Raw genomic sequence first — 24,607 nt, 5'->3', positions numbered from 1 at the left:
CGAAAGCAGGCTCTCCCCTTAACACTTGCCATTGTCCGCGATCTTCACTGTTCGGCGACACGAGAGAAATGAGATTTTGTGCGCAGACAACGCCATACACATGTTCGCGCACCAATCGTAAAAAATCAAACAATTTCGCGAACATTAATCGGTATGCGAACAAGCCCATACACGATAAACCGCAAGCGCACACATACCGATCGAATGAACTTGTGTGCTCGTGTATGGGCTCTACCACCAGACTAGTAGAGGAAAACGGGAAGAAAGGTGTCCTAATAGGGTGTGATGCAAACGCAAGGCACACTGTATGGGGTAGCTCGAGTATAAACAACAGAGGTGAGTCACTCGTGCTAAATTCTGAATAGCAATCTAAGTATATGTATGCAACAAGGGCGATAAGCTAACCTTTATTTCCCCAAGCTCTGATAGGTTTCCGGGGTGGGAGGAAGTGCTGGACCTCACGCTATCAACACACACAAACAGTCTCGTTGTGGATAACTGGAGGGTATCCGATGAGCCTTTCATGTCGGATCACTCCTGGATACTCTTCAGCATCCGCGAGAAATATAGTACTCCCCTCATATATCGGAACCCTAGAAGAACAGCGTGGTTTACCAGTATAGCAACAAAATGCCTTGAAAAGGGAGGCAATAAGAGTATTAGCAATCCTCAGGAACTAGATTCAGAAGAAGACAGTTGGAAAAAGTCCTAACCACAACTTTCAATAAATCCACACCGCTAACAGAAATTCTCTTCCTTAGTGGAACAGCGAGCTCGAGAATTTGAGAACACAACTAAGGAAAGCTTTCAATGAGAGTTTTAGAACCAAAATCTGGCAGTCATATAAATTTATAATGAAAAGATACAAAAAAGCAGTCAGGAAAGCTAAAAACGACACATGGCGATCTTTCTGCACAACGATAGAAAGTTGCAGAGGAACCGCAAGGCTGAGCAAAATGCTATCCAAAGATCATACTAATATCGCCTACATTAGGGCGGGGGGAAACGAATGGACCTCCTTGGCAAAAGAGTCTCTGGAGGTACTTATTACAACGCACTTCCCCGGTAGTCAGCAAACACCTTTAACGAGGGTTCAACCAGAACCACCGATAAACGCAGCTGATTACCGAGGCCAGATAGTAGACAAAAGCAAAATCAAATATGCCATAAATAGTTTTGCACAATTCAAAGCGGCAGGTCCTGATTTCATGGGCTTGATGGTTCAAAGGCTTGATGATATATACAAAGCTAGCATTCAACTATGTATCTTACATCCCAAGAAGTTGGAAAAGAATTAAAGTTGTGTTCCTTCCAAAACCAGGCAGAAGAACATACGAGAATGATAAGGATTTTCGACCTACTCGTATAAGCCTCACCTCCTTTATGCTGAAGGTGCTAGAAAGGCCAACAGACTTACATACTTATAAGAACAATAATGGCGGATAAGTTAACGAAGTCCCAACATGCGTACATAACGGCCGATCAACCGAAACTGCTCTTCACGAGGTGATAAGTGTAATTGAAAAATCACTACCCTACAAACATTACACCATGGCTTCTTTTCTAGACATAGAGGGCGCCTTCAATAATATAGAAGTACGTATAAATGCTATAATTAACCCTCTGACACATGGTCGCATAGATGACACTGTATGCAGATGGATACTATCGATGCTTGCGAATAGGAAGATTATAGCTTCAAACGGCGCTGCAGCGCAAACAAGTTATGTGAGTAGAGGGACGCCACAAGGAGGGGTCCTCTCCCCGCTTCTATGGGTAGTAGCGCTGAACGAAATACTGCTCCAACTAAACGGTGGAGGAGTGAAAACAGTGGCATATGCAGACGATATACATATTGTTGTGGTATCAGGCATGTTCCCTTCAACAGTCTGTGAGATTATGGAAAGAACACTAAGAAGGTTCCTATGGGCCAAGAACAATGGACTATGAGTTAACCCGAACAAAACAGAATTGATGCTATTCACAAGCAGAACCAAAATCCCTCAGTTTCAACTTCCGGTACTAAACGGTACAACACTCACTCTATCCCCCACAGCTAAATACTTGGGGGTGGAGATTGACTCCAAACTGTCCTGGAAAATAAATATAGAAAAAAGAAAAGAATCGTCAGCAAGAATTGGGGCTTCAAACCTAGGATAATCATGTGGATGTATACGGCTGTCATAAGGCCTATACTTACATATGGAGCTCTGGTATGGTGGCCAGCGCTAAAGAAACAATACAACATTAGAAATCTAAATGGAATACAAACCGCAGCATGTGCGGGTGTTACTGGTGCAATCAGGTCATGTCGGACTGACACGCTCAAAGAGGTCCTGCATCAACTACTCATGGACATTTTTATTCACAAAACAACAGCATTTGCGGCTATAAGAATAAAAGAACTGGGCGGTTGGAACCAGCAGAACTACGGACATAGTGTAATCTTAAATAAGCTCACCATCAATAAATCAGACTGCATTCTCGCAAAGCTGGATTTCTAGGAGGAGGATACTGTCTCAGTCTATACCGACGGGTCCAAAATCGACTGCGGAGTAGGCCCGGGAGTATTCTCCGCTGATCTAGGTATTTCTCTCTCTATACGTCTACCGAACTCGGCTAGCATCTTCCAAGCGGAAGTACTGGGCATAAAAAAGCCTGCGAAGTTCTATTGGAAAACCACGAGCATATACATGAAGCAACTATGTATATTTACGGATAGCTAGGCGGCGCTCCTGGCTTTGTCTTTGCCCATGACAAATTCCAGTATAGTCGACAACTGCAAGAAAGCACTAAGCTCAATAAAAGACAAGCTCCAACTAGACTTGATCTGGGTTTCCGGTAACAGGAACATTTTCGGTAACGAAAAAGCAGACGAGTTGGCAAAGGCAGGAGCTTTCCTTAACGAATCCGAGGCGGAGCTAATACCAAGAGAGATCAATGGACAATTTTCAACAAGCTGCAAATAACAGATGGAACATTACAAAATGCATCACAGCAAAATATGACAGGAAAAGATCCAACGACTTATTAAATGGGTCAAGGAAAAGTATCTACTGAGTAACAGCTACCACAACAGGGCACACTGGCCATTTGGGGAACATGCGGCCAAAATGGGTATGCCCTGCAATAACATCTGCCGAGGCTGCGGAATAGCAGGTTACAAGGAAACAATTTTCCACTTTCTCTGTGAATACAACACAAAACACTTGGAATCCATCAAGCACCAAACCTTGAATGGATTTCCACTAAAAGCATGTTAGACGTAAGTAGTTTCATCGAAACCTCAAAATGGTTTGAGGGAGAAGGTGAAACGTCATAGTAGATACAGAAGGTTCTTAGAATAGTGCATCAAAATGGCACATCAAGTGCTAATTGAGCCCGATAGACAACAGGGCTGCACTCCTACCTACCTACCTACTATAGCATATATTGCTATTGGTTTTGTAAAAAAATTTGGAAATTATAATCCATTCACTTTACGAAAAATATAATTGCATATGAAATACATTTCTCTGGAACCATATAAAATTTGAAATAATAAAATTACTTTATACATTTTTGTGTAATTGCCAGCTGTCAACTGTTCCGAGTTGTCGATTAAATGTGAACAAACAATAAGTTTACACATTTTTTTTGGTTTTACACGAGTGTAGTTGTACTGCGTGCATCGCGAGCAAACATCATAAATCACAGTGTGCCAGTTGTCGTTTAATAAACACCATTTTTGGTTACTCATCATGTTGTGATCGGTGGTCATTTTGTGTTGTACTTGTATGATGTTGTAAATAAAATAATTTTTTATCCTTTTTTCAAGTTTTTATGCGTGTATTTATATATGTATGCATTGCTTAAGCCATTTTTAATTCATGTCAACTGCGCTTTTGTATTTCGAAGCGAGCAAGCAAGCAAAGCAAGCAATCAGCCAACCATTTATTGTAGCGGTGTACTTTTGGGCATTGCCTGCAATTAAGATGACCAGACTTGTCGGCCAGACTGTGGCTAGCGGTCGATTACTGTCGGTGAACGGCTCTTATATTGTGTTTGTCAATCGAAACCAATGACCGTTTGGCCAGCTGCGTTTTTAATTTGATTCGCAGTAAGTCGCGCACATTTTTCATTTTCATTTCGCAAAAACAAAAAAAAAAGAAAACATTGCAAATAAAAATGGTTGCATGTGTTCCTACATATGAACATAAAGCCATAATTTCTGCAAATGCGCGTGTACACAACGGATTTATCGACTGAGAAAATTTATGTCAACTTAATGAAAATTTCATTGACAGCACACATACGCAAAAGTATTGGACACTTGCTTGTCAGAAGCACGCGAATTTCTGTTTTTGTCATTGGCGAAGACGTGGCTGAGGTATTTATGTATGACGATAGAAAATGAAACTGAAAATAAATTGCACTAATCAGAAATATTGGCTTAACATAAACTATATACATATGTATGTACATAGGCATATATTTGTTGCGCCAATATCCTCATTAAAAGTATTAATTTATAGACGATCAAACCCCAAATACAAATATATTTTTTAAACGGTTAAGCTTCAAACTACTTTAAATGTCGCATGCAGATTTTGGCAGATGATGTAGTGATGCGAAAATAAAGATGTAATATTATTCTTCATTTTTAACAATATTAGCCGTGTTTTATTTGACCAACACAAGCTAATAACTAAATCGTTGATAAATAAAACGCTCTTAGCTTAATTCATATTTTCGCTTAAAAATTAATTGTGTTGGCAATGTGGACAAGAACAATCAGCTGATATTGAATATAGTTTGAAATTTCAAATTTGTAAACGGGATATTAATATACAATACAATATACACATATTATTCATTTGAGGTCTAGAATACAAAAAACTGAAAACAAATGTTCACATTTGTCTTAATTTTAACTCAATACTCATCAAAAAATCTCAAATTTTGGTTTGTTTACATTTTCTTCTGTCAATATGAGGTTTTTCGCTATTGCCAACTACTTTTTTTGGAAGAAACCTAGCTATTGTGAATGAAAAAAGAGATGAACTGGCAATGCCTCTAGTTCAATATACAAGCTATGATAGCTTGATAATTATGTTGGCTAAGTCTTCCATACAAAAGAAGCTAATAGTTTAATTTGCTGGTCAAATAAAACACGCCTATTCCAAACTGTGAAATTTGATATAATGACATAATTGAGGGGTTATATACAGTTAGAAGGCCGAAAAAAGCGAATTTTCCAAATTTGTTTCTTACAAAACTTTTAAATGTATAGATCCAAAGCTTTGTGTACATATTATGGTATCTTTTAACTTAGTATCAGTAAAAATATTTATTTGGAAAGGAACTACAGCTGATCTCCGGAATTCTTAAATTTATGTACATTAAGAAAATAAAATTTAAAGAATTCGGTTTTTTGAAAATTCTAACTGTATATAACTCCTTAAAATTTGAACTATATATAACCACCTAAAACACCGTGACATCACAAAACTATATTAAACTTCTGTCTTTGAAATTTGGTTATTCTTTTTCAAGAGTATTAAGTATTGAATTCTGTTTTCTCTAACAATTAGCAGCGTTGCAATACTCTCAGGAAACAATATGCGAATATTGCTTTTAAATTACTAACCAATCTTCTTCTTCTTCTTCTTAATTGGCGTAGACACCGCTTACGCGATTATAGCCGAGTTAACAACAGCGCGCCAGTTGTTTCTTCTTTTCGCTACGTGGCGCCAATTGGATATTCCAAGCGAAGCCAGGCCCTTCTCCACTTGGTCCTTCCAACGGAGTGGAGGTCTTCCTCTTCCTCTGCTTCCCCGGGCGGGTAATGCGTCGAATACTTTCAGAGCTGGAGTGTTTTCATCCATCCGGACAACATGACCTAGCCAGCGTAGCCGCTGTCTTTTAATTCGCTGAACTATGTCAATGTCGTCGTATATCTCGTACAGCTCATCGTTCCATCGAATGCGATATTCGCCGTGGCCAATACGCAAAGGACCATAAATCTTTCGCAGAATTTTTCTCTCGAAAACTCGTAACGTCGACTCATCGGTTGTTGACAACGTCCAAGCCTCTGCACCATATAGCAGGACGGGAATTATGAGTGACTTATAGAGTTTGGTTTTTGTTTGTCGAGAGAGGACTTTGCTTCTCAATTGCCTACTCAGTCCGAAGTAGCACCTGTTGGCAAAAGTTATCCTGCGTTGGATTTCTAGGCTGACATTGTTGGTGGTGTTTACGCTGGTTCCAAGATAGACGAAATTATCTACGACTTCAAAGTTATGACTGTCAACAGGGACGTGAGAGCCTAGTCGCGAGTGCGACGACTGTTTGTTTGATGACAGGAGATATTTCGTTTTGCCCTCGTTCACTGCCAGACCCGTTTTCTGTGCTTCCTTGTCTAGCCTGGAGAAAGCAGAACTAACGGCGCGGGTGTTGAAGCCGATGACATCAACATCAATACGCCAGCAGCTGAACACTCTTATAGAAGATGGTACCTTCTCTATTTAGTTCTGCAGCTCGAACTATTTTCTCCAGAAGCAGGTTGATGAAGTCGCACGATAGGGAGTCGCCTTGTCTGAAACCTCGTTTGGTATCGAACGGCTCGGAGAGGTCCTTCCCGATTCTGACGGAGCTTTTCGTGTTGCTCAACGTCAGTTTACACAGCCGTATTAGTTTTGCGGGGATACCAAATTCAGACATCGCGGCATAAAGGCAGCTCCTTTTCGTGCTGTCAAAAGCAGCTTTGAAATCGACGAAGAGGTGGTGTGTGTCGATTCTCCTGAAGATTTTGCGCATGGTGAATATCTGGTCGGTTGTTGATTTTCCAGGTCTGAAGCCACACTGATAAGGTCCAATCAGTTTGTTGACGGTGGGCTTTAATCTTTCACACAATACGCTCGATAGAACCTTATATGCGATGTTGAGCAGGCTAATCCTACGGTAGTTGGCGCAGATTGTGCGGTCTCCTTTTTTATGGATTGGGCATAGCACACTTAAATTCCAATCGTTGGGCATGCTTTCGTCCGACCATATTTTACAAAGAAGCTGATGCATGCTCCTTATCAGTTCTTCGCCGCCGTGTTTGAATAGCTCGGCCGGCAATCCGTCGGCCCCTGCCGCTTTGTTGTTCTTCAGGCGGGCAATTGCTATTCGAACTTCTTCATGGTCGGGTAATGGAAGGTCTGCTCCATCGTCATCGATTGGGGAATCGGGTTCGCCTTCTCCTGGCGTTGTGCGTTCACTGCCATTCAGCAGGCTGGAGAAGTGTTCCCTCCATAATTTAAGTATGCTCTGGGCATCGGTCACTAGATCACCTTTGGGAGTTCTACAAGGGTATGCTCCGGTCTTGAAACCTTTTGTAAGCCGCCGCATTTTTTCGTAGAATTTTCGAGCATTACCCCTGTCGGCCAGCTTATCAAGCTCTTCGTACTCACGCATTTCAGCCTCTTTCTTTCTTTTTCTGTCTGCAAATGCCTCTCGCTTCCCTTTTCAACTCGTAACGTTGCGAGGTAGGCAGCCTGTTTTCTCTCCGCTGCGACACGGCACTCCTCGTCGTACCAGCTGTTCTTTTGCACTTTCCGAAAACCAATGGCTTTGGTTGCAGCTGTACGTAAGGAGTTTGAAATGCCGTCCAACAGTTCCCATATACCGAGTTGTTGACGAGTGCTCTCAGAGAGCAGGAGGAAAATCGTTCGGCTGTCTGTTGTGATTGCAGCTTCTCGACGTCGAACCTTCCTTGTGTTTGTTGGCGTGCGTTTTTTGCTGCACAGAGCCGGGTGCGAATCTTGGCTGCAACAAGATAGTGGTCCGAGTCGATTTTAGGACCTCGGAGCGCACGCACATCTAAAACACTGGAGACGTGTCTTCCGTCTATCACAACATGATCGATCTGGTTGGTGGTTTTTCGATCCGGGGACAGCCAGGTAGCTTGATGAATCTTTTTATGCTGGAATCTAGTACTACAGATAACCATATTTCGGGCCCCGGCGAAGTCAATCAGCCTCAACCCATTTGGGGATGTTTCGTCGTGGAGGCTGAATTTACCGTTGGTTGTGCCAAAGATACCTTCTTTGCCCACCCTGGCGTTAAAGTCGCCAAGCACGATTTTGACATCGTGGCGGGGGCAGCTCTCATAGGTGCGCTCCAAGCGCTCATAGAAGGCATCTTTGGTCACATCGTCCTTCTCTTCCGTCGGGGCGTGGGCGCCAATCAGCGATATGTTGAAGAACCTCGCTGTGATGCGGATTGTGGCTTGACGCTCATTCACCGGAGTGAATGATAGTACTCGGCGACAGAGTCTCTCTTCCACCACGAATCCTACACCAAACTTGCGCTCCTTTATATGGCCACTGTAGTAAATGTCACAAGGACCTACCCGTCTCTGTCCTTGTCCCGTCCATCGCATTTCTTGGACGGCGGTGATGTCAGCCTTTATTTTCACGAGGACATCAACCAGCTGGGCAGTGGCACCTTCCCAATTAAGGGTCCGGACATTCCAAGTGCATGCCCTCAAAGCGTAGTCCTTATTTCGTTTTCCATGGTCGTCATCAAAAGGGGGGTCTCTCATCCGAGGCTGATTGTTGGTTTTCATTTTTAAGATTTTTTACGTGGCGGGTCCCAAACCCAGCCCACAACCCTGCGGATGGGATGTTTCGCCTTCTCACATTAGCTCGCCTTCGAACGGATGTACATAGGCTACCCAGAGGATACTTGGTCAAAGACCGGAAGTAGTGAGCTGCTTGAGCCATATGTAAAAGAATCGTTTCTGGCCACTCCCAAGTGAATGGCGATCAGAGAACTTTCCTCACTTGCGTGAACTTCTACACATGACTCCATCCTCCAATCGAGGACCCAACACTTAGCTCCACCCCTTCTCTACATACAAATGTATGAATTTTATTGCTTTCTGCCGCTTTTTATTCAGAAGGTAACTTCAAACAGTTAATTTTGTCTTTCCAGTAATTGTCATTATCTCTGATTTCCAATTGACATGGTGAGGAGTTTCGCAAAGGAAAAGACAGTGATCAACTAATATTTGAAGGTATTTATAGTACGCCTCTTTTTGCAGCAGGTAATTAAGATAGCCTCGCTTTAGTTTGTTAAAATCATACGGTCTATAGTAGCTATTTTTGCGGTTGTGCAAGCCAACGTATTTACCTGAGATATTGTTTGCTTGTGGCTACTATTGAGACGTGAACTTATGTACATACATACATATATACACCAATGGTAGTATATATCGAAAGCAAAGCCCTACATACATATAGTCATATTAAGATTAGTAAATGAAATAATATTTTAAGTTTAAATCCGATTTCTTTATGGAAAAGATTCCCATTTTACCAGAATACAATCAGAAAATCAAATTTTGAGATTGAAGCTTTTCTCAACTGAAATATTTTTATCACAAAAATGCTAATTTTATATTTTTCGTTAACCGGGGAGGCTCTCTGTAGCAAAAGCCTTAAAAATTTAATATTTTACTTCTTCACATTGACATTGACATCACATTGATTTCCAGGGTTCCAGAGAACCTCTACTAATATTGCAGTATTATTTTCCCCGGTGAAATAATTTTAATTTCAAAAATTTATAAAATATTAAAATGTTATTTTCAAATCAAAATATGTTGCATTATAAAAAACTCCAATTAATAAATAAATTATCCCACCATTTAACTCGTACGCTAGTCATAAGTCAACAAAAAATCCGCAATAATCAACTTGCCTTCCTCATATTGCATGAAAAATTATGCAATCACGTTTTTTAAATTTCAAACGCATTATTTCGAGTTCGTTAACTTTCGGAATATCAAATGACGTATCATCCGAAAGTCAAATATAATCGAGAATGCAAAACTCTCAACGCCAATATGAAATGCCATGAGTAGCGGGTGGGATTTTGAGAGCGGTAGGACATTGGTGCCATCAAAGCAAACATAAATCGCAAGTGAAACAAATGCTACTGCCCAATGAGTTTGCAAACAATTCAAACAAGCGCTGACACTCTGCAATTTATGCAAATCTTTGTTGAGGGAAAATTAGTTGAGAATTTGGCTTTACAATTTGTTGCATGCGAACACATTTCGGAAGTGGCGGAAGTGGTTAGCTAAGGGAATCGATATTAATTCGAAGCATTTAGAACCATTTCTGAGAAAAAAGTGTTTATTCACTAAATTTTTTCAATACTTGTTTGAATCTGTTGAATATTAGAAACATTTTAAGCAACAAAAAATATTATCTTAACATTTTTGTTTTTAATATTTGGTTGTTATTTAGGAAATCATTTACAAAAATCAATTTAATATACCATAAGTAATATTCGTCGAAAAATTTCTCCATTGTAATCCTTCTCTTATTCTTCTCAGTCAATACTATCATTTTTAATTAGCCAAAGATCTATGCAATACTTGTATGTTACTGGGTTAGCAAAATTTGCTTAACGATTTCCGCCCAGAACCAGAAATATAGAAATATGATTTATATAGCGGGTGATCCAAGTAGGGGTATCTTTTCCGCTAGCCGTTTTTTTATAGATAACGCGTGAGTCGTGACAAGCTGTCATGTTTCTTTTGTTCAGTATTGTTTGGCATTTTGTCATGGAAACAAAGTTTACAATCATGTTTACGTCGAGATCTTATATTGATAGCGTACAAAAAGCTGTACTTGTGCAAGAACTAAAGCCGCTTGACCTTCTCAAGCGACATCACTCATCTCTATGTGCTCTTGAAAAGTTCCATGAAGATCCGACGTTTTCAGTTCAAACTTTGTTCAGTGATGAGACCCATTTCTGGCTCAGTAGGTAAAAAACAAGCAAAATTTTCCGCATTTGAGACAAAGAGCATTCATGAGCCGCCATTTCATCAAGATGGCGCAACTTCCCATACATCGAATCAATCAATGGATTTTTTGAGATTTGATGGTTAAAATAATTAACTCTTTGTTAAAACTATTCTAACTAATTTGCCAAAAATATAAAAAAAATCAATTATTCGAATATTAGTAGTAAAGCTGACCGACAGTCTTGTCAGAACTTAAGTATGCTCTCTTAATCTACTCGAATTATATTTCACCATTCCAAGGCACAGCGTTACTAAATATTTGGAATCCGAATGTCATTAAATGAATTGAATCTTAACAGTCTGACTGTAGGCCTAAGAAATTTACTACTAATCAAATCTATTCTATCTACAGTTTTTATTAGAGAAAATTGATACAGTTTTGAAAAATGTTTGAAGCAATAGTTCGACTGGCAGAACTAAAAGCAACAATACCTTTCTAAACGCATTCTGTATATAGAAGAAAAAGACGAATGGAAAGTTTGTGTTGGCAAATGAAGACATCAATATTTTAAAATAACTTCAAATACACGACTAAAAGGACTCGTTGCGCGGGTCCCGCTGTTGGGGCTGTTGACAATAATAACTTCGATGATTTAAGCTGTTTTGTCTCTTTCGAATCAACGAAAAACATCGAAAGCAAATATTTTATTGAAATCTAATGCAGAATCACTCTTCGGGACTTCACTAGTTACTTCCAAATAAAATGAAAAATAGTACGATAGCCTATCAGTTAGTGACTTTAGTTTTGTAATATAGTTTTAAATCTGTTTTTAATAAATAAACACTTAAAATAAAAGAAGAAATTTGCTCAAATTTCTCAATCTGCTGAACGAGATTTTGAAACTCAAAAAGAACCGAAGAATTTCTAACACAACTCACTGTTCTTATTAATTTGCCAACGAAATCGATCGATCTACTGTAAGTACTTTCTTCATATTGCCACGTATAGGCATATCTATGAAAGTGTCTACGTATATAAGCGTATACAATTCTTTCTGTACACTTACCGTGCGATTCTGTAACTTGAGACAGTCTCAAGTCTCTAAATTTGAGATTTTAAGTTAGAGACAATTTTTGAGACTTGAGATGATATTGCTATTCTGTAAGTGACAGTCACAAAATCTATTACATTTCATTATTCAGAGATGTTTTTACATTTGAATGAAAATAAATATGTCGGTAACAAATATTAAATTTTCTATAACATAGTCAAAAAACATAATTATCAATAAAAATAAAAATATACTTATGTTCACTTTGTTTCAAAATATTTACGAAATTTACGTAAAATTGATTAATCTTCAACCTTTTCGTGTTTGAGTTGCTTACAAAATATAAAAAAACGACAATCGATTAATATCTATGAAGATCTCTATACAGTACATTCAAAATGGCAGACAAGAGTTCTTTTTAGTTTTGTGATCTGCTAACTACCAGGTCTCAATATTTTGAGACTAACGCTAGAGACTGTTTAGAGAATAGTAACTAGTCTCAAATTGAGACTTTGCCTCAAAATGTCTCAGATAGAGACTAGAGACTGGTTACAGAATCCCGCTATTAATCTTTAAGCTGAGCAGCTGTGCACACAAACTGCCATAACGAACTCGACTTCAAAAGAACTCGGGGAACTTTTGCTCATTTCTTCACTGCGTTTTACTTTATTTTTCATCTTTTATCATTTGGCCAACTACAAGCACTCATGGACACTCCATAAATTAGCTGCCACTTTTTTGACAAACCGCATATGTGTATGTATGTATAAGTACATATGTAGATATGTATATTAGTATATTTGAACTAAGGCTTGTCCAAGGCAAATATAGAAAAGTAGTCAACGAAATAGCAGCAAAATAAATGAATACACAAGCATAAAGCACAAGCACTACAGTAATAACAAAAATATACTGAGCATATAATTTATAAAAAAGAAACTAAACAAAGCGAGTATTTAATTTGCTGATACTTACTATTCTCTGGCTGCCATAGTTACACAACACGTATACGCCATGGTGTGTCATGTACTTTATATGCGCGAGTATCCATGCATGTACAGGCTGCTAAGAATTTGTGTATGTACATTTGTGTGTGCTATTCTACAGTAGGTGGAAGCCACTGTCGGCGCTGTGTGCTTGCAACAACATAAATAAAATGAAAAATCTACTAGGAAAATGCACTGGTACATAAGCGACTTACTACCAGACTGCCTGGACAGTTCGTGAGTTACACGAAGCAAAAGCAAATAGCAAAGAAGCAGGAAGCGGTCGCGTCTACACACAAAAGTAAAGGGAATTGCGTACAGTTCACTATATACGAGCTTAGGTACATTAAAGACAGCATTTGGTGAACGGTAAATATGGAGAGAGAAACTACATATGTATATGTATGTATGTGGCAAAAAAAATAAAAATTGTAGAACTGTAATTTGTGTTGGTCATAGCTATGCAAGAAATACTTTGTAAAATTGTATGTGTGTTCTTGCTACAGAGACTGTTGATATACATATGTATAAGAATACCCGAAATTAGGGAGCATGCGCCACAATGAAAGTCGCTTTGTTTGTGCTAATAAGTAATTGCTGGAATTTGTTGTAAGAGAGAGAAAGGGCGTGAGCGTATCAGCAGGGGAACAACACACTATATACAAAACTATGTATATACATATACATACATATGTATGTATATGCATCCAACTGCAGTTGGAAAAAGTAAAACTGACAGCAAGTTATCTGCAGCGAGGGCGTTTTAAGAACAAGATTGCCACAGATGAAATGCTTTCTTCTCACAAAATTTCTTTCGGTCTTTCTTACGTCGCTACAGCAACAAGAATTATTAAGATGCGCAGTCTGTGCAATGGTTATTTGAGTCTCAGCAGCAAAGTAAACTCAACTAAGCACCACCTGGACTAGACTAGCCTAAACTCGGTCGTCATGCATGCCACAACGAAGAAAATTTACTCACTAAACCTAATTAAAAAGTAAACTGTGGCAGCTAACTAGGCGTTGTTGGCCGCTAGCCAATATTTGCACTTGCTTGTAGATACACACGTACATATGTATGCGTGTATTGTGTATACGCTCACAAGGTGTGGCAGTTGTATCACCACTTTGCTGCACATACTACGCTACATATTTCTAAAATTACTTTGCAGCCATTTTCGTTGCTACAGTTGTTGATTTCATTTAATTTACACTCAAGTATTTTTTCCAATGATCCCACTTTTTTCTTACTTTCGCTCCGCCCAAGCACTAATTTATTTATTTTTCAATATCTGTGTTTAGTAACTTTCTGGCATTCTTTCATTCTGCTTTATCGCATGACTTCCATTATTTTGTGTTTGCTGCCAGCTAAGAATATAATAAGTTGAAGTTGGTTGCATGCCTGAACAAACGTTGACGAATTGTCGCAAGCATCGAAATACTTTATTTAGTATCTTCATGTTAACAAACTTAAGCAGCTACTGAAATCAGTTCTGTGGCAAATAAACGTTATTGTTGTATATGTCGTATATTGTTGTTGGTTTTGTTTTATTGTGCGCCATTATGAATTCCCATCCATTCTTTACTTATTTCTTGCTTGCTACTTACAGTGGCGAAATACAAACTGAGTCCTTCTTCGAAAATGTTATAGCGGAGACTGACCGCGATTTTGTAACTAACGCCAATATAATTTTTATTTGTACACTGAAACACATGGAAAAGGAGAAAACGTCATCTTTAACCTTATATCTAAAATAAATTGTAATGGTAAAGTTAAGGGCTCTAGATTTTGTTCTTATTTTTTGCCAAAACATAATTTTCTTAACATCCTTGCATATAAATCATAACCAATTCCAGAGATGAAATTTTATTTAAGATAAGACGTAATTTTGTTTTCTTTAATTTACAATGCTTCTAAGTCAATAACAATAATAAATTTGTACACATATGTACATGTATATTTATCTATGTAAATAATTTTCAACATAGATACATATATATATACATACATACGTTAATCTACATATGCACATGAACATATTATAGAATAGGGCAATTCACAATCAGGTGCAAATGGTCTTGCATATTTTCTCCAAGTGATAGCAAGGTATCAAGCGAATAGTAGGTATTCAAAGGACAAGCGCTAGACAGCTAAATAAATGAGTTGAACACACTGTCAGAACAAAAGTCGAATATCTCTTCACCAACCATCCACACCTTAGTAGATAAACAGACGTGCAAATTCACATATGGACACATGTAGCTACATCTCGGAATACTGACAAACAAACATTTTGAAGAAACAACTGACAATCGGAATAAACATTAAATGCAAATTGCCAAATTTAGGGGTGAAAGAGGGCAATTTCACATATGTGTGCACGCTTCACTGAATTACAACAGCAGCAGGAACAACAAAACCAACAGCATAATTTGGAGGCAACTACAACGATAATAATAAGAAGTAAACAAACAAAAGTCTCACACATAATGCTCGTAAAATCATGAAAAGTAAATGAAGCGAAACATATGGGAACCCAACTGGTGCCTGGCGGATCTACAATCTAGTACACATGAATAAGCGCACACACCCACAAAATAAGGTCAACCATGCGCTATTAAACTGCCAACACAGCCACATATAAGCATGCATTTTTATTTATTTGTATATATGGCTATATATAAATCAGTACGAGTTGGTGCTTGCTATTGAGTATATTGGTGTGTGTATGTGCACGAAGTGAAAGCGCAATGAGTGTGAGCGAGTCGACGTGCCCAGTTGGCCTCACTGTCGTCACTTGAGCATCTATGCTCAGCCACCACACGGCAGCCAATCAGCAACGTCCGTTTCCCCGCTGCGCGAATAGGCGTTGCCGAACACCCCTGCGTTCGCTTCGCTTAAACGACTTGTAAATGGGCGCAGTGCGCAAGTATGGCCCCGGCCACATAACCAGCTACCACGGCAACAACAATAACAATGTGGCAAGGATTTGAAACAGGTTTGACTGTGCTACTGTGGCAGCAAGTGCTTAGCGGCAATTCAGTTTAGCGTTGAAATCGTGTTCACGCGGGTGTCGCAAACATTCGGAGCATACACGTACGAGCTGACGGTAAAAACGAGTTGAGTTGACAAAAACAAATTGAAATTAAAGAAACGTTAAGTAAATACCTAATATTATAGGTACACGTTAGAGGTGGGGTGAACAAAAAAGTTTGTCATAAATGCATACACACATGTACATGTGCATGAAGATGTATGTACATATATGTGTATATACTCTGGCTTATATGGAGAAAAAAAATAAATACACAAAATGAAATTAATTAACTGCGCTGCAGTAAGTTCGATGCAGTGTTTAGTAGCAGCAGCAGTTGTTCAGAAGTAATTAAATTCATGCACGTCGCCAAACTAAACGTCAACCAGCAGACACCTACGGCGACAGTTCGTTCGTGAGCGCTTCCAATTAACATAGTACGCGAATTCTATGATTGTGCCAATAAAAAATAAACAAAAAATCAAAAAAATAATTTTTAAAACTAATAACACTAAATGCAATATTTTTAGAAATCAAAGAAAAATAAATAAATTAAAATATTAGTGAAATTTTAATTAAGTTTTTATATGTGTTTATGTCAATTACCAATATTCAAATACATAATTCGTTGTGTAACAATAAATTACCAAAATGTTTGTTTACCATTTCGATCATTTTCAATTTGAATTTATGAACGCCGACAATTAATTATTATTCTACAAAATCTAATTCTTTAATTACTTTAAATACTAATTACGCTAATCAGAGTGCAAAAATAAGTGAAATAGTGTGTTTTGTATATTGTATTTGTATTGCTATTTTTGTTCGGTGCGTGCGTTTGCCGACGCCTTTAGGCGCCTAGTATGGAAAGCAACGCATTTGGTAGCAGCCATTTGCCGTCACAAGCTTTAGTCGTACTTTCGGAGGCTGCTTCCGGTTTGCATGAGGCTTTGAGGGGCCAACGGCCTTTCCCACCAAGAGTAAGAGAATGTATAATATAAATTTTAATTTTAAAATTAAACTAACACAAAATTAGGTTATGATTATGGTACATACGAACTTAAAATGACCAAACTCTTTTAGAAGTGATTATTTAATATATGTACATATGTACATAAATATGAATATAAAAACTAAATGTAAATGCGAATTAAAAAAGTAAATAAAAATAGACATTGAGAAGATAAATAAAAATAAAATATTATTAAGGCTTGTTGAAATGAATGTCAATGTTCAATGATAATTTAATGAAAACATCAAAGTTGAATCAAAACATGAAAAAGATACTGATGATAATAGTCAAATCTTTTGGAACAAATTTAAAAAAATATGCATACATATGTTATCTATTCTTGCGGATTTTAGACTTACAAATCGTTAGTAGTTCCGATCGTATTTCTTTTTTCTGAATAGTCTTATTAAGATTTATAACTGTATTACTTGAGAACTTCAGTCATAAAAGCATATAAATATATTTTAAAAGTAAAAAGTTAAATATACAAGATTTTTTGTTTTATTCATGCGGTTTGCCAAGAGATGGCGTAACTTGATTATTATTCCATTGTTCCAATATTCCAAACATGCCTTGGAAATATACTGTCCTTGTGCGCCTTTTTCAATATACATATGTCATTCATTGGAAACATAAAAAACAATATTTTTTAGTTAAATACATACGTATGTATGTATGTCGAATTTTATTGATGAAAACGTGTTATTGCTGGGATTTTTTCTTCATTTCTTTAATTGAAAGAAAATCTCAGGAGAAAATCATCATGTTTTGGTGGAAACGTATAGTGAATTTACTTCAGGCGAGCGAATGTCATATGAATTGAAGCTAAAAAAAAGTCGTGTTCGCATCTGTGACTGATGATGAAAAATTTAACCATTACAATAGCCCTTAATTCAAAAAAACATATTTGAAACATGGCCAATCAGCCAAAGCAACGGAAAGCCGAATATGCATGACCCAAAGGTAATGTTCAGTGTTTGGTAGGATCAGAAGGGCTCGCTATCATCAATGGGGAACGCTGCCGACAGCAACTTATAAATGAAGGGAGCGATTCCCGAGAGACCCCGGAATTAGAAACTAGATACGAAGCAATTTCCATCATGACAAATCTCAACTTCATCGTCAGTGACAGATCGGTTAAAAACTATTTGGAAAACAGAAGCTGGGAAGTTTTGCCTCACTCGCCTTATAGCATAAACCTTGCCTTCTGACTACCATTTATTCTGGATCTGTCTTTTTTTATCCGAACAGAGTATTCAAAATAGGCTTGATTCATTCTCGGTCACCAAGACGGCACAGTACTTTTGGAATGAAATATAAAAAATAGCTTAAAAAAGAATAATCAAACTGAGACAACTGTTAGTAATCGAATCTGGCTAAATAGTGCTTTGCTCCTCTACAACACCAAAATATTATTGTGAATTTCTAAAAACTACCAAAATCTGTTTTTTACATCGGTTAATAAGTTTCTTCGATTTTTCTTAAATCTTTGTAAAGTATGTCTATTATATTCATATGTATACACTTGTGCTCACATAATTAAGCCACTGCATAGCAAAATTACGTTTCAGAAAATAAATTTATCGAATTAGCTTTGATTTTGTTTAACGGTATGGAAAAAAGTTCCGTCATATGTTTGGAATTTACTTAGATCATATTCAGAAAAATAAGTATCGTGGTTGGCGAAAAAATTAAAATAAATTCGCAGGTGATCTAGTTAGGTGTGCTCATATAATTAAGCCAGGGTAACGAAATCTCAGCAATCACCATCTGTGTAAAAAAAAATTATTAAAAAAGTGAAAAGTTTATTGGTTCCATTTAATTTAAAAGCGTTTTTTGAAAGTTTTCTAAACAATGGATAAGAACACGAGTTCAGTTCCATGTGAGAGAAGAGGCATAAGGAAATACCAAAATTCAAAAATATTGCGAGAATAGTGGAATATTTAACATTTTCTAGGGGAAAGGTTAGGAATGCTTTACAATATTAAAAAAAAACGTAAGCCTTTAGAAAATCTGGCCCGTAAAAAACACAGAAAGACAACTCTTAACGACGACAGGCAGATATTCCTTAAATGAGCGAATTGCATGAAGGAAACCGATCGTTACAAAGAAGAACAGCAAGCGAAGGCTTGCGTTTGCTAGGGAGCACCAACAAAAGGACTCAAAATTCAATAATTTTGTGGAATGGAGTGATGAATCCAAATTTAATGTCTTTGGAAATGATGGTAGACCCTATGTCAGGCGACCACCTCTACAAGAACTGAACCCACGGAATACTAAAAAACTGTCAAATATGGTGGATCATTAGTCATGGTATGGGGGTGTTTTACTTCATGCGGAGTAGGACCACTTGTAGAAGTAGAGGGCAAAATGACTGACAGTATGTACAAAGACATTTTAGTAGAACATTTAAAGGGAAATTACGCCGAGGATTTACCAGGAAAGTAATTTTGCAAAAAAGGTTCCTAAAAAAATATTAGTTTAAATAAGGCAAGTTTTTTGATCAAAACATCGAATTCTTTTATCTGACAGTTTATTTTTGCAGGTGGCTTAATTACATATGTATGTACATACATATATGAGCACGAAAAATACATACCAATGAAGAAGAAAACAGATTTTTGATTTTACATTAAAATTTAGCTTTAAAAAACTATGAATACATAAAATGTTAAGTAATTTGTTTTACATTTGTGAAACTTTTTTTTTCTATTTATCAATAAAATTCAACATTTATGAATTTGTACACATTAACGACTGTGTGGCTTAATTATGTGAGCACCAGTATGTACAATGTATATAACTCGATATTTAAAAAGTCGAAATTAAGCCGATTGCAAATTGAAGGGTAACGATACAGCTCTTACAACGTCTTAAAAGTATTTTCCCTGTGCCTCTTATAACTTGTCGCTGGATTATCCGAATTTGAACTGTATTTGGTTCAATCGTTAGTGAATAGTTTTTCCCAGTTAAAACCGGGAGGTATTTGGAAACTTAAATTTTTAATTATTTTGGAACACTTCGATAAGAAAAATGCGACATTTTGAAAAAATCAGCTAAATAGTTATTGTAAATTGAAAGTTATTAACAAAACAGAAAATAACTCTCTGACGGTGTGCAAAGAAATAGTGTAAACAAATTCAGTCAGTGCATTAGCTTTCAAGTTATGATCACCTACTTTGAATACGTGAGTTATGGGAAAAGTTTTGAACACTAAAAAAGCGGATGTAAAACGTTCATAAGGCAGGTAAAAAAAATACTTATAATTTCGTGTTTTTGGATCCAATATTATGCTTTTAATAAAAGAAGGCAGAACAAAAACCATCATTTCAAGACGAAAAATATACAATGTCTAGTTAAGTTGTTTTACGAAATTCCTACAGTTATGCACTTTTCTATGTACATAAATATATCGCTAAAACTGGCCATGCGAACGCGCTAACAAATAATTCACAACAACAAACGGCAATCGTCGAGTTGAACATAAATTATGGCGAATGCCAGTTAACGACAGCTGCAATTCGTGCAAATTGATCGCTGATGGATCACTCCAACAATGAACCGAACATAATTACACATAAGCACACATAATATTTAGCCAACCGATTGACTTGGTAGTTTTTGTGGCCGAGGGTTCATGTGACTATTTTCTCCAGCAAACACATACTTGCAACAAGCATTTCCAAAGGAAATTAAACAGTTAAACTAAATATGGCGAGAAGTGTTGGCAAACTGGTTGATAAATTATTAATACTAATTAATGTAATTACGCGTATGCGGCAACATTTTGCACAAATTTTACCGAGATCTTAAGAAAATGCTCACAGAATACTAAACAAAGGGACAAGTACGGTAAAAAAGGTGGTACACGAAAATTTCAACATATTTATATTTATTTCGGTGCCAAGTTTACATATCACCCGCGCTGATCAGTCAATAAAAGCCTAATCCAAGAGCACGCAACAATTCCAAAGCCTGCCGGCGCGTCTGAAGATGTCTTTGCGCTACTGGACATATTGTTCACATGTTTAACATAACTTCACAAGAACGAAGTCGGAGGCGAACCCAAAACTGCGTAGTCAAAGCTGTCGAACTACTCATTTTCTTAGTATTCTGACATTCGTGTCAATACAACAAACATCAACGGCCAACAACACAGCGACACACCGTGATCAAAGCGAATATTCTTCATCATTTGTAGCATCAGCGTCAAAATCATCGCTCATGTTTACAATGACAGACTAACCGACAAACAAAGTGCACGAAAAAACGACAAACAAGCCTCAACTACCTAATATATTGAATGGAGATCCAAGTGAATATATGCGCGCACCTATCGCACCTTCTTAGCATAACTGCTGATCGAAGAACAACCAGTAGCTGGCAGCAACAACAGTAATCAAACGGCAAGCAGTTCGTAAGCAAACGGCATTGGCATTGCAGCAATCATAAATCGTCAAGCAAATCTGCACACAATGGGTCACAAATACGAAGCGGCGCGATGTGGAGCAGCAGTAGCGTCGAAATAGTAGTGGCAACAGCGTTGTTGCCAGTTGTTCTTTGCGACATCATAACAAACGCACAGTGGTGTGAGGCGTGCTAGTTAAATGGCAAAAATTATTGTTTTATAAGCAAGTCTAAGGAAACACATTAGGGCGCTCAAATCACTTTTTTTTTATAAAATTTTTTGTCAAAGGATGGAATTTAAGTAGGAACGTTACTTTTTGTAAATGTGTTAAATTTTCGGATTTTTGGAAGAACTGGCAGAAAACCGAAATTTGCATTAAAAATAATTTATTTTCAAACGATTTTTTAATATATCTGTACTCTGCAAACAAAACAGCTAGGACGATTTGCAATTGAAGTAGTTAAAATATATTTTATCTGGTTAAATGTAAATATTTTAAAATGCTTGATTTTGTAGATGATTTTAAAGATCAGTTTGACATGATTAAAACATATAGTTTTCTTGAATAATAATACGTAAAAACTATGGGTAGAGTTAAAAAACTTAAGGGAGCAAATCACATTTTAAAAATTAATTATTTTAAAAATATTGACTAAAATAAAAACAAATGATGTAAGTTATAAAAAGCTCTTTTATTCAAAAAATCATAGCTTAGATTTGAGTTAAAAACTCAATGGAAAATTAATTTTTCTTAGCGCTTTTATTCAAAATGATATAAAGTTAAAAGTCTTAACATTCTACAATCTTAGAAGAGATAAGAATGTTATGGGAAGTGCAACCGGTAAAGCTAGAATACACAGATATAATAGAAACAAAAAAACTGGCAAATTAGTGTATGTATTCATATGTAATTAAATATTATTAATAAAATGTAAAAAAATGATCATTAAACCACTGTACAGCGTTGCTAACTCACATATTAGCCCCAACTTACCGATATACGAAAAGTGCTACCAACTAAATTTTGAATTTTTTTGGTTGTGTTTTAAGAAGTACATTGTTATAGTGTTTTAAGTTTTCATCGAACTTGAATACTCAGGCGTTTTAATACATTCAATATTGAAGCGCGCGAGTCGAGCGGCTCATTGAATGGGTGTGGTGATTTATTGGGGCAAATAAACTACTGTACTTGCAACGTCTGAGGCGCATGCTACTCAGTTCGACGGTTTATGATCGCTTCAGATGAATTTATAGAAAAAATTCGACAAAGCAGAAAGCAAAAAATTAACTGTTTTGAAATAAAACTGAACCTAAACATATTTACAAAAGGAGGATTTTATGATCTTATTGCAGTTTTAATTCCTTATTCTGATTCCTATTCTGAGCCATTCAACAGCCTCTTTCGTTCCGAAACGCTCATGATCATCAAATGTGTAAATATTGGTTCCACATAAACTCATTTGTCATATAATATTATAACTCTATTTGGTCTGGGTTCAACATATTGGATACATCAAATTTGTAGATTTGAGAACTTTTAAGTTAGTTTAAATGAAAAATGAAATTAAATACAACAAACAAAAATATCTCTGAATACTCTTTAAAGTTTAGGTCTAAAGACAGACCATCAGGAGCCACATCGCGGCCTGAAGCATGGGTTTAGAAATTACCCTTTGTCGATTCTTATTAAAGTTGCATAGAAATGTTAAACCACAAAGACGAAATGAGCTTAGTCAGAGATAACACAGATCATATACATATGTTCAATATGACCGTCCGTCCATGCAAGCGATAACTTGAGTAAAAATTAAGATATATTAATGAACTAACTAAGGCAGATTTTTTTAACTACTAAAAGTGCGGCAAATCAATAACTATGTACAATGTAATTAAATTCATCGGGAAAATGATATTTCCAAACAAGTAAGGAAGGGCTAAGTTCGGGTGTCACCGAACATTTTATACTCTCGCATGGTAAAGTGATAATCGAGATTTCATAATACGTCATTTACATATTTTTCAAATACGCTATTTGTGTAAAGTTTTATTCCGCTATCATCATTGGTTCCTAATGTATATACATATTATACAGAGAAGGCATCAGATGGAATTCAAAATAGCGTTATATGGGAAGAAGGCGTGGTTGTGAACCGATTTCACCCATATTTCGTACATGTCATCAGGGTGTTAAGAAAATATTATATACCGAATTTCATTGAAATCGGTCTAGTAGCTCCTGAGATATGGTTCTTGGACCATAAGTGGGCGGCGCCCCGCCCATTTTCAATTTAAAAAAAAAAAGCCTGGTTGCAGCTTCCTTCTGCCACTTCTTCCGTAAAATTTAGTGTTTCTGACGTTTTTTATTAGTCGGTTAACGCACTTTTAGTGATTTTGAACATAACCTTTGTATGGGAGGTGGGCGTGGTTATTATCCGATTTCTTTCATTTTTGAACTGTATATGGAAATGCCTGAAGAAAATGACTCTGTAGACTTTGGTTGACATAACTATAGTAGTTTCCGAGATATGTACAAAAAACTTAGTAGGGGGCGGGGCCACGCCCACTTTTCCAAAACAATTACGTCCAAATATGCCCCTCCTTAATGCGATCCTTTGTGCCAAATTTCACTTTAATATCTTTATTTATGGCTTAGTTATGAGACTTTATAGGTTTTCGGTTTCCGCCATTTTGTGGGCGTGGCAGTGGGCCGATTTTGCCCATCTTCGAACTTAACCTTCTTATGGAGCCAAGGAATACGTGTATAAAGTTTCATCATAATATCTCAATTTTTACTCAAGTTACAGCTTGCACGGACGGACGGACGGACAGACAGACATCCGGATTTCGACTCTACTCGTCGCCTTGATCACTTTGGTATATATAACCCTATATCTGACTCTTTTAGTTTTAGGACTTACAAACAACCGTTATGTGAACAAAACTATAATACTCTCGTTAGCAACATTGTTGCGAGAGTATAAAAATATATTTAGCTAAAGTGGTACTTAATTTCTTTGCCAAATATGAGTGCGATCTGTCAATCAGTTTTTTTACAGCATCTGCTTAAGTCGGTACACCTCAGTAGTGCGTTGTGATTTTTACAATGAATAAAAATATCGAACAAAGAATTTGTCCCCATTTTTTTTATTTCTAACTAAATTTCGTGCATGTAACCGTTGTAGTTAAATGTTGAAAGAGGCTTACAGTAATTTAGTTTTATCAAGAACACAAGCCTATGATTGGTACAAAGCCTGCAATGGCGCTCGAGAGATGGTAGAATGCCTTGTTAAAGAACGACCTTCGACCTCTTCAGCTGATGAAAATATTTGATTTT

General features: G+C 37.0%; 1 protein-coding gene across 3 annotated transcripts in view; it reads left to right on the top strand.

The window, feature by feature from the left end:
* Positions 1-16,556: 16,556 nt before the first annotated feature.
* LOC120778641 (protein Teyrha-meyrha) overlaps positions 16,557-24,607 on the top strand; it is a 56,068-nt gene continuing 48,017 nt past the window's right edge. For all 3 annotated transcript variants that reach the window (XM_040110542.1, XM_040110541.1, XM_040110543.1), the window contains exon 1: positions 16,557-16,833. In XM_040110542.1, coding sequence (XP_039966476.1) covers positions 16,717-16,833 — 117 coding nt within the window. In that variant the 5' untranslated portion in view covers positions 16,557-16,716. The remainder of the gene's footprint in view (positions 16,834-24,607) is intronic.

Source organism: Bactrocera tryoni, chromosome 5, assembly GCF_016617805.1.
Source record: "Bactrocera tryoni isolate S06 chromosome 5, CSIRO_BtryS06_freeze2, whole genome shotgun sequence".
Classification (NCBI taxonomy): Eukaryota; Metazoa; Arthropoda; class Insecta; order Diptera; family Tephritidae; genus Bactrocera; species Bactrocera tryoni.
Note: the sequence above shows the minus strand (reverse complement) of the source record. Positions and strands in the feature narration are given on the sequence as shown.